The sequence below is a fragment of the Xyrauchen texanus genome, chromosome 27, assembly GCF_025860055.1.
Source record: "Xyrauchen texanus isolate HMW12.3.18 chromosome 27, RBS_HiC_50CHRs, whole genome shotgun sequence".
NCBI classification, from domain to species: Eukaryota; Metazoa; Chordata; class Actinopteri; order Cypriniformes; family Catostomidae; genus Xyrauchen; species Xyrauchen texanus.
In genome coordinates, this window is record NC_068302.1 from 7,132,347 (window position 1) to 7,144,475 (window position 12,129).

At 35.7% G+C, this 12,129-nt stretch overlaps 1 protein-coding gene across 1 annotated transcript in view; it reads right to left on the reverse strand.

The window, feature by feature from the left end:
- Window positions 1-5,079: 5,079 nt before the first annotated feature.
- The window catches only part of LOC127621453 (BDNF/NT-3 growth factors receptor-like), a 75,576-nt gene continuing 68,526 nt past the window's right edge, over window positions 5,080-12,129 (reverse strand). The window contains exons 16-17 of the mRNA XM_052095045.1: window positions 10,929-11,087; window positions 5,080-6,140 (exon numbers count right to left, since the gene is read on the reverse strand). Of these exons, the coding sequence (XP_051951005.1) occupies window positions 5,955-6,140; window positions 10,929-11,087 (345 nt within the window). The 3' untranslated portion in view covers window positions 5,080-5,954. The remainder of the gene's footprint in view (window positions 6,141-10,928; window positions 11,088-12,129) is intronic.

The window sequence follows — 12,129 nt, forward strand, 5'->3', positions numbered from 1 at the left end:
GGTACGTCAACAAACCCTAAAACCTCAAACAACTGTGAAAATGACAATTTAAACCAATTTTAAGCTCCAATAATACATGTGTTTTGACAGAAGAATGACTGTAAGTGCTTTTATAAAATTGTAAGCTTCACATTTCTGCCTTTAAACCCTCCAAAAATTGGGCCCCATTTGCTGTACTTCCACTGTAAGTGCCAAAATGTAACTATTTTTTTTTTTTAAAGAAAAGAAAATATGATTGAAAATGACTTTTTGTGGTATTCAACATTATGGCACAAATGTTTTCGATTGTGCTTAACTTTTATTGAACTTGAAGCATATTCATTTACATTTATGCATTTACATTTATGCAATATTCCTTTAATTTACTGTCATTTTGCTTCTCAAACGTATATATACATTTATTTTCTCAATTTTTGTCCACTTTAACTGGAAAACAAGATAGAAATACTGATTAGGAAAACAAGTCAATTTGAAAGTTACAGTGGAGGGAAACATTTTTCAACGTATAATGGATAACATTTTAGATTCTTCAGTACACAAAGTTATTTTATGGCCTCAGATAGTGTGTCTAAAAAGTATGAAAGTACTTGTAATATACTTTTATAGTTCTTTATTGAGCATGACAGCATGTCACTATTCACTGTCATTGTATGGAAAAGAGTAGCATGAACAGTCTACAAAATATCTCCTTTTATAAAAAATACCTCAACATGAGAGTGACTGTAATTTTAAGCCGAACGATCCCTTTAAAAGAAAATGATCAACCACGAATAGTCTCAAAACATTTAAAAACAAGCAACATTTTGCAGTGACGAATCAGAAGAGTGGAGCTTTGTTTCTTTAAAGCTGCAGTGATACGCACACTCATGTACGCTTGCTCCCGAGAGAATTCTGCTGCATGCTGTGAGAAATCACAGTGATGGCACTGAGCGCCATGGAAGTGTTTTTAAAAGCATTTAGCCTGAGGCAATTAGTTAGATCTTAATGTACAATGTCAAAACAAGCCATCGATTCACAGATTGATCAGTCCTCCCTTTCTGTCCTCCCCTCTGCTTACGTCAGTGAAACTGGGGGAGATGTTGGAACCAGCTCTCACTCTTTATTTTACATCTGCTTTCTCTATTAGATGTGCTATAGCAAGTATTCAGCTCTTGTATAGACTTTATGGATTGTGCCATTTCATCATACATTGTTATTAACTGGCACCAGACTCCATCATGTTACATTACAGCGTTAATCTTCAGGCTGGCAGCCAATAAAACATAAAGAACGTATCTGTCAATAAAGCATTTCAGTGCCTGTAGGTCAATATGTTCAGCCCATGTTTTCAAAGCCCCCTGTATGGACCTCTATTGACCAACCTATAAACATGGTCCTATACGCATAACTCACTGTCACATCCTCAACATAACACACACACACACACAGATGATGAGGTAAGACATTACACTTTTATTAAATACAATGTTGGACAACTGAATGGCCCATTTTTCTCAGAGAATGTCAGAATCATTTGGGTATAGAAATCATACAGACAAGAACGTTTGATTGTAATTTGTAGTTGATTGTGTTACTATATAACTTCATAAAACACACCAACTTTATTATCATACACTCCTCAGTACTTTTGTAAATCACCTTGACATATTTTTCCAAGAATATCTTTCAGAATAGATAAGGGAGATGGCAGAAATCTCCCTAAGACAACTGCTGACTGTCAGTAGGCCTATATAAAAACGTATCGAGAAAATGATTAAAAACCAAAAAAAACTTAATGCTGTGGGCTCTGTTGGCTTCATTGTGGACGGTAGTTTAGCTTATAGGCATTTAAACATCAGAAGTTCTGTACATTTACAAGAGGACATTTTGTGATATGCAGTCACAGTTTATTGTTCTTTCGCAGGACGCTTGTAGATTTTTGCTTAAGGCAAGCCTTACCCCAACCACTGAACCCGCCCCTAAAGTTTAAAATCAACATGAAATCAAAATCCACCCATTTACTTTCTATAACTGTTCATGATTTATTAGTGAATGTGAATTTCAATGAAAAAGTCATGTAGAGACTTCATTTCACTTTCCAATCAATTGCCAATGGATAAATTCCATTTGATATTTTTTCTTGTTGAATATCCTGTTTCACTCAGAAACTCAGGAGTAAAATGGGCTGCAAACACCATTTCATGTTGACTTTAAATTCCAACAGTTTTTCCTCTTTCTATTCAAAACATGTCTTGTTTCTATCATTCTGTTTCATCAATACATCCCAGGAACCCTGAAATCACCCCTACATTCACTTTCAAACAAATATAAAAAATAAAGATAACTCTTTACCGTAACGCTCCCTTTATTAAGGGTTTATAAAGGGGTTCATTCATGACTAAAAAGTGATTTAAAATGCATTATAAATGATTGGCATGTGGTTATAACAACATTTATACAGTGCTTGGCAAACGGTGAGCATTTGAACTTACACTTTATAAATGCTTAATAAATACACTTATTCATACTTCAATTAATATAAAACATTAAATTGCCTAATTCATGATTTATGTCACAGTGCAGCAAAAATGGACTATTATATTCAGATTAAAAGGAGGGATTATGCCTTTATGTACATCAATTTGTGTCCACTTTACATTAAAGGAATATTCCGGGTTCAAGTGACAGCATTTGTGGGATGATTGTGATTACCAGAATAAATATTTAGACTTTTCCTTTTTTTTTTAAAGCAAAAATGACATTTACAATGGAAGTGAATGGGGCCAATATTTGGAGGGTTAAGGCAGAAATGCTTATAATTTTAAATAATCTTATAATTCTATAAAAGCAAATTATCTTCCGTTATAACTCACGTGTTATTTGAGTGGTAACATTGTTCAAATCATAATTTGTACAGTCGTTTTAGGGTTTTAGGTACATTTGAATAGGTTACTAATGTTGAATAGGTATAATTTAGCAAAATGGCTCACTATTTGGCAAATATTGAATAATAAACTCTCCATTTTTATTCATGTTGTAATAATCACTTATAAATGATTTATAATGCATTAATAAGTGGTTTATTAATCATTAATGAACCCCTTTATAAACCCTTAAAAAAGGGAACATTCATGTATTAACTTACAGGCAAACATCAAACACAAAAGTTCTTCACATTAAGGTAATAAATATAAAATAAATAGAATACAATTTATTATAAAATGTAACGTGTTCATTATGCTAGTCATAGACTGATATGTCAGCCAGGCCGATATTTGGACATTTTGAGATTATTAGTATCGGCCAATAACTGCACACTAAATCGAACAATAGAAGTTGATGTTTTGTTCTTGAAACAGTTTCAAAATTAGTGCCAAAAAAGCTTGGCCAATGGATTATGTATTTTCAGTTTTCATGTTTTAGTGAATTTTGAGTAAATACTGTCAAAAGAAAAAATTTGAAGTACAACTCATTTGCTATCATTAAATTCTAGTGGCTATATAATAGTTTTAGGTATATATTCTATCATTCTATCATCCATCAGCCATTGAAACCACATATCGGCCAACCACTAATCTTTAACACAATAAAACTGATACTTTTGGGGGGATTTTACTGTCAGCTAGTCCACAAAATTAATTGATTTAAAGATTTTGTTCGGTTGACTCATTGTCGCATTGAGTACAGTGTGCAAAGTCTCACATGGGAGTGAAGATTGACATTGCAATAATGAACATTATGCAAACATAAAGGATTCTATGTCTCTGTAGTGATAAGGTAGATGAAGTCATTTATGTGTGATAAAAAGAGGAAGAAAAGTAGTTTTTAGGGTAGTGACTCATGTTCAACTCTCTTTATCATTACTTTCCTCCCCTCTTTCTTGCCTTCTCATTTTCTCCATCCTTCCCCTCCTCTCATCTGATAGTGAATATGGCTCTATTGGGAGTTGGTGCTAACAGGAGACATTTGTCCTGTAATGAAATATATATTACACCATAGCGATTGTACGACCCAAAGCTTGAGTACTACATTAGTGCTTTAACGTAGAAGTAAAACATGGCGTAGGAGAGAGATAGAAAGGAAGAGGTTGTAATTTAGCCCATCATCATAATCGGCCACTCTGCGTAATTAAGCTCTTGTAGTAAATGCACGCAGACTTGAGGCATGGCAACGTCTCAAATGACTTCATCCAGCCCTCCATATTGCACATATAGTGTTCGGACAGTACAGATGTGGAGACTTGCATTAAACACAGTTTAGTGGGCTACATCGACATTTCAGGTTTTTAATTAAAGTCTCCCAACTGTGAAACTACATCTGCAATTCCCACTTCTATAAACACACACGTACTGTATAAGTGACATATGCATATATAGATATAATACAGACTGTCACCGTTTGTCACCATGCTAGTTACATGTTCAGTTGTTTTAGTTTGATGTACACTACCAGTCAAAAGTTTAGACACACTTGACTGAATTTATGTTTCTCATGATCTTAAAAACCTGTATCTACAGGCTTACAGTATGCTTGAATGCTTGAAATTAGTTTTGTAGATAAATATAAATTGTGCCTACACAAAACTAAAATGTTAGTTTATATATTTATTTTAATGGATGAGTTAGACCAGAGATAGTGATGGAAAAGAAGTCAAGTGTCCAGCATACAAGAGTACTCCTTCAATACGCTTTCAAATATCTCAGGACACACCTCATGAATTTGTCTGAGAGAATGAACAAAGTGTGCAGAGCTGGAATCTAGACAAAGGGTGGCTACTTTGAATAATCTTTTGCTTTGAAACAATTGCTTTTGTTAATTCCCTTACCCATTTATTTAAAAGTTGCGATGACATTACTATTATTATTAAATTGTAATTTCATAGTTTAATACTTTACTATTATTCTAAATTATACTTTTATTTAAATATATATATATATATATATATATATATATATATATATATATATATATATATATATATATATATATTTTTATTTTTTTATTTATTATTAAATATTAAATAATATTATTATTAAATAGTAATAAAAAGTAATACTATGTAATAGCAATAAATAAAATAAAGATTGTATAGGTGTGCCCAAATTTTTGACTGGTAGAGTATAAATATACATATACAGTATATGATGTATAACAGACGTGCGCTGACATGAGAGAAGCCTCCAGTAGGCAGAAAAAGTGGAATTTGTCTTCTCTCATTGGTGTTCTATCCGATTTCATGGGGATGTTGCTTCCTCTGTGATGCAGAATGAGGATGGATGGCTCTTCCTTAAGTCCTGAACATGTTCACCCAAAAATAAAAACTCTTTTATCATTTACTCACCCTCCTTTAGTTCCAAATGTGTATGCTGTTATCTTTCCATTTTAATGCAAAAGGTTGATTTTTTTAAAGATTCACTACACAGCCATTTCACCATTAATAAATAACAAAGAAGTTAAACACGATTACAGCAACATAAAAGTGGTTTCCAACTACTGCATATTCCAAGTCTTCTGAAGCTATTCAATATATCGAAGGGCTTGTGAGGAACAGACTGAAATTTAAGCCATTAAACAGTAAACGGTCATCAAAAAAGGTTGGGTTCCACTAAAAAAATAACATCATATGGGTTTGGAATGACATGAGGGAGAGTAGAAAATGACAGAATTTTCATTTTTGGGTAAACTATTCTTATAAGCCCTGAACTGCAGTTGCGTCAAAGAGCTTTTTGAGTATGCAATGACTTCACTTGGTCCAGAAGTTGAGGATGGTCAACCGTAGACAGTTTATACGTGTATTCCATTGGTATTTGTTCAGAAATACAGTATTTGTAGTCATAATGTACAAGATCTCGTTGCCAACATATCTAGACATTTACATTGAGAAGAGAAACTTTGTACGAGGAGGAAAGGTTTTGAATCTGGAGAAAAGAGGGATGTAATTCGAGGGGCAGTTTTGGGAATCCACACGTTTGCTCTTATCCCAGGATGTCCAGGTACACAGGTGAAGCCTTGGCCAGGTTGAGGAGCAAGTTATGGATCTCTCTGATGTAGAGTCGAGTGTGCGGCTCTCTTTGCCAGCAGCCCAGCATCAAGTCATACACCTCTTTCGGACAGGTGCGGGGTCGTTGCAGTACACGTCCTTGGGTGATACACTCAATCACCTACAATGAGAAAGGGGTCAAAGTGAGTGAGGTGTTCTTCAGTAGCCTACGTGCAGCTCCTTTTAAAAGTGTCGGGGGAGTGGCTAACTAAAATTAACTAGAATTTTCAGTATCATGACAGTAGTCCAGGTATTATTATAATAGTGTAGCTTTTCCAGTAACAAGCTACATTTTCCATTGAGTAGAGCGAAATGTGTCACATTGTATTGTGAATGCTGCACTCAAGCTGAGTGAGTCAAATGTGCTCACTTTAACTGTCCTCTCTCATGTAGTGCTGGGAAAACAAATCATGTAAGTGAATCAGTTCTTTCGGACAGTACATTTACTTAAGGGTGTAGATTTGGCTTGAATGTGGGGGGGTGGGGGGGGGGGGGTAGGGTAATTTTGGCATTTTGTGTTTGCTTTTCAAAAGAAGCATCTGCTGAGGTGGACCATGCCTCACAAAAAAGAGATTTCAGAAGAACTATGATCAAGAACTGTTGCTTTGCATTAAGCTGGAAGGGGTAACAAAGTTATCTTGAAGAGCTCAGATATTCATCTTCCCACAGTTAGACAAACTGTCTATAAATGGAGATGATTTAGTACTATGGCTACTCTTCCTAGAAGTGGCTGTCCAGCCAAGATGACTCAAAGAGCACACTGCAGAATGCTCAATGAGTTAAAAAACCCTAGACTGACAGCTAAAGACTAGAAGGAATCACTGGAACAGGTTAACATCTCTATTCATGAGCCAATCTATCCAAGGTTTCACTTACTTTTTGCACAGAACTGTGAATGTTTAATGGGATGTGTTCAATAAAGACATTAAAAACATTATAATTTTTAATTATATAATTAACAATTATAAATATATAATTACTATAATTATAATTGAGATCACATTTTATGACCAAATAATGCAGAAAACCAGCCAATTCCAAAGGGTTCCCATACTTTTTCTTGCCATAGTGTGTGTGTGTGTATGTGTGTGTGTGTGTGTGTGTGTATATAAGGGGTGTACCGGTTCTTGACACATCTGGATCACAAGGTTTTGCGAAATAAATAAAGCATCAAATAGACATGCACAGTTACAACCTCCGCTAATGCACCTGAATGAATCTGTAGATGGATACGCTCCACCTGTATTTCACGTGGGTCAACTTGATGACATCACTGTTCTGCAAGTGTTATGTGTAGTTGAAAATGGCAAGTGGACAAAACGAGCTGCTGATAGAAGCCCCCTGTGTTATTAATCTCTCCTATCTGGAAATGTTTCCTTTTTGCAGTCAATTGCAAAAGCAATGGTCAAAAACGTTTACAAAACAGGTTCTGCTTGCAGACATCGCTCAACGCGAGAGATGTATACTGCTAATTACACCTAAATCACTGGGGAAAGAGCTGCAGATGAGCCGAAACTGCACACACTCCCTTTCATTTTTAAGCAGTCACACACTAATTCGGACAGGCATAAAAAGATAACTAAAGCAATTGGGGTGTTAATTGCCAACGATATGTTTCCCTCCTCCGTTGATGAATATACGGGATTTCCGTGTATGATTAAAACACTCGATCCGTGTCACAACATCACTTGTGATGTACAGCTTCCAAATATTGAATTTATGTGCAGTAGAGTTTGAAATGCATTTTATGTCAGTGCATGTAGCTTAATAGTGCAGGTATTAAGTTAAAATCTTGATTTAGTAATTAGAAAAAAGTTTTTATTTTTTGTTAAAGACCCTAACGGAAATTAACCAAGGTTTTACTGTAGTATGTAATATGTTTCCATATAGTAACCATAACACAAGAAACAATGTTGTTTTGTGGTTACTATGTTTTTACTACAAATACCGTAGTTAAACTTTGGTTACAGTAAAACCATGATTTTTATTAAGGGCAAACCAGTTAAAATGTGTTTGTTATCAAATAAAGTATTCTTTGGATTTGGCAGCAATTGTTTTTTTTCTGAACATGGCAAATACCGAACCGTACTGAAACCGTGACCCTAAAATGGTGATACAAACCGAACCATGAGAAATTTTAACCGTTAAATCCCTATAATATAAATATATATTAGGGATGGTAAGATTCACCGATTTGCATTGGTGAATCGGCATAAAAGTTAACGATGAGATGCATTGAATTAAAAAAAATGTGCTTTGGATTCAAGTTGGCATTTGTATCGCGATGCATCGATTCTAACATATTTGCATCTGTAAAAAACGATTTATTTATATATAATTATTAGTACATGCGCTATACTTTTATTTGTTAAGTGACCAATAATTTGTGATAATATATTATATGTACATTGATTTCTCCTCTCTAAACGGTTTCTCCAGCTCGTTCTCTCATCACCACTGCTGCTACGTGAACATGACGTATAACAAGACTTCGGAGACCAAGGTGTGTCCTGACAGTCACATACGTCGATCGCAAAGGCAATGCTGGTGTTTTCGTAAAATTTTAATACAAATAAATATAATGTCTTTCCTTCTTTTAGTTTCTGTCTGATTTGCAATTAAATTTTGACCAGGCAAGATTTTTGTTTATTCAGTTGACTACTAGGTCCGTGCCTTCCAAGGGCCTCTGAGAACTGAGCGCGAAATTGCGAAGCTAGCAGTGTTTAAGACTAGCTACCAGCAGCTGCTGCCCGGATTATGCAAAACTGTCTGTTTCCATTCAGTGCAAGTCATCAGAATAAGGTAAATGCCCTGGCTATTGTAATCTATTGTGCTGTAGGTGTTTTCAACATTGAACATTATTATATATTTTTTAATGAATTAGAAGATGAATTCCATGTAGGGATACAGGCAGTAGTCCCAACAAGCATTTAAAAAAAATGAAACTGTGTTTTCTTTTGGTAGATCTTATCGAGTTGGCCATTTAAAAGTAAATAATCACGCAAAAAAGTGTGGACACCCCTGACATAGAATATAGAGTAGATTACCATGGCAGAGGCAGAGCTGCATCTTCCACCAAATAATTACAAATCCTATAACTTAAGTTAATTTATGATTTACTGTCTATCTGAACCAAAGAAATAAAAGCGAACACTCTGTATCCTACCATATTGAATTGCATAACATAATTTCCAATTGCATCGTATTGCATTGAATCGAATCGAAATTGGATCGCACTGCATCGTAATAGGGGTGAATCGTGTCGCATCGGTAGCTGCTTCATATGTATCTTTAATGTATCGTATCGTTGGCTATGCATCGAGATGCGTATCGCATCAGCCTCCGTTATGGAGATGCACATCACTAATATATATATATATATATATATATATATATGCCTTTTATATATATATATATATATATATACACTCACCTAAAGGATTATTAGGAACACCATACTAATACTGTGTTTGACCCCTTTTCGCCTTCAGAACTGCCTTAATTCTATGTGGCATTGATTCAACAAGGTGCTGAAAGCATTCTTTAGAAATGTTGATAGGATAGCATCTTGCAGTTGATGGAGATTTGTGGGATGCACATCCAGGGCACGAAGCTCCCGTTCCACCACATCCCAAAGATGCTCTATTGGGTTGAGATCTGGTGACTGTGGGGGCCATTTTAGTACAGTAAACTCATTGTCATGTTCAAGAAACCAATTTGAAATGATTCGAGCTTTGTGACATGGTGCATTATCCTGCTGGAAGTAGCCATCAGAGGATGGGTACATGGTGGCCATAAAGGGATGGACATGGTCAGAAACAATGCTCAGGTAGGCCGTGGCATTTAAACGATTCCCAACTGGCACTAAGGGGCCTACAGTGTGCCAAGAAAACATCCCCCACACCATTACACCACCACCACCAGCCTGCACAGTGGTAACAAGGCATGATGGATCCATGTTCTCATTCTGTTTACGCCAAATTCTGACTCTACCATCTGAATGTCTCAACAGAAATCGAGACTCATCAGACCAGGCAACATTTTTCCAGTCTTCAACTGTCCAATTTTGGTGAGCTCTTGCAAATTGTAGCCTCTTTTTCCTATTTGTAGTGGAGATGAGTGGTACCCGGTGGGGTCTTCTGCTGTTGTAGCCCATCCACCTTAAGGTTGTGCGTGTTGTGGCTTCACAAATGCTTTGCTGCATACCTCGGTTGTAACGAGTGGTTATTTCAAGCAAAGTTGCTCTTCTATCAGCTTGAATCAGTCGGCCCATTCTCCTCTGACCTCTAGCATCAACAAGGCATTTTCGGCCGACAGGACTGCCGCATACTGGATGTTTTTCCTTTTCACACCATTCTTTGTAAACCCTAGAAATGTTTGTGCGTGAAAATCCCAGTAACTGAGCAGATTGTGAAATACTCAGACCGGCCCGTCTGGCACCAACAACCATGCCACGCTCAAAATTGCTTAAATCACCTTTCTTTCCCATTCTGACATTCAGTTTGGAGTTCAGGAGATTGTCTTGACCAGGACCACACCCCTAAATGCATTGTAGCAACTGCCATGTGATTGGTTGATTAGATAATTGCATTAATGAGAAATTGAACAGGTGTTCCTAATAATCCTTTAGGTGAGTGTATATATATATATATATATATATATATATATATATATATATATATACACAAAGTGTAAAGTGTAAACAGTCATAAGGCTTTATGACATGATCATATACCATAAGTGGTCTTGGCTCTGCTTGAAGTAGAGTTACAGAAGCAGAATAGACATTTCACAGCATCAACAGTTTTCTGCATATAACATATAACATCTTTGCATTTGAGTGAACACAAACAACAATTAAGAGGCAGAAAGTCAGCAGGTGTGTAGAGGTTTTAGTGTGTGTGTTTACCTCATTATTTGAGAGTTGGTACCAGGGCTGTTTACCATAGGTAAAGATCTCCCACAGCACCACCCCCAGACTCCACACGTCACTCTCTGTGGTGAACTTCCTGTACATGATGCTCTCTGGTGGCATCCAGCGGATTGGCAGCATGGTATGACCTCCCACCTAAATATGTCAAACACATCAACACATGGAATGAATGGCTGTAGCTGTGGCATAGCAATTACTGTAAAGCAAAACATTGAGTCATGGTGCTCGTGTGGGCGAAGCAAGATCGTATCTGGCTTGCAACATATCCTGATCCCATTGTCCACAAAATTTCCTGTCCTATATCTCACTGTCCCCGCTGTATCAATGCGTGTACACTCAAAAAATAACTCTTTGGCTGAACTTGACTAAATCATGGATAGGTGTTCCAAATGTTTGAAACAAGTTTTAAATATATTAAATAATCTAAATGTATTTTTACTCAACCTAAGATCAAGCTCCACTCTTCACCATAATGGTAACCCCCATTAAAACTATAGCACTACAGAAATTCTTCTAAATCTCAACATAGCTAAACATTTAATATTAAAAATTCTCCCCTTTTAAATGTAACTATATTAATAAAATAACATTTAATTTGAACATTTACTCTCCCTGTGGAGTCCCATGCAAAGCATGTTGGGAACTAGAAATCCTCTGTGCATTTCAATTAACCTAAACAAATATATTTATGTATTCATGTTGTCTTAATGCAAATATATTAAGTAAATCTGATGACACTTTAAGTTGAATCAACTCTGAAGTTCCTCAAGTTCCTTTGATTACATACATTTTTTTGTAACGTGAACATGGGAGCATTGAGTAAAACTGACTATAGTGAAAGTACATTTTTTTGAGTGTTTTAAGTATTTAAATCTAAATTAACTGACAACACAAGAAAACTGTTGACATGAGATTGGCATTTTCTTAACGTTCTCCAGTCTTGATGTCAAAACTGTGCAAATAAATAAGCCAGTATACTGTATCACGGACCCTTTTTTTTGAAAGAGGTATTTAAATGCAAAGCTAATTTGGGGTAATGGACACAAATCTAGGCGTATCAATCAGGTTTGTCTAAATCACTTATGATCTATAAACAACACAGTTTAAGGCATTTACATGATATTAGAAGCTGTTTACTTTTTAAGGATAATCGGTGACACCTTACATTAAGTTTCTA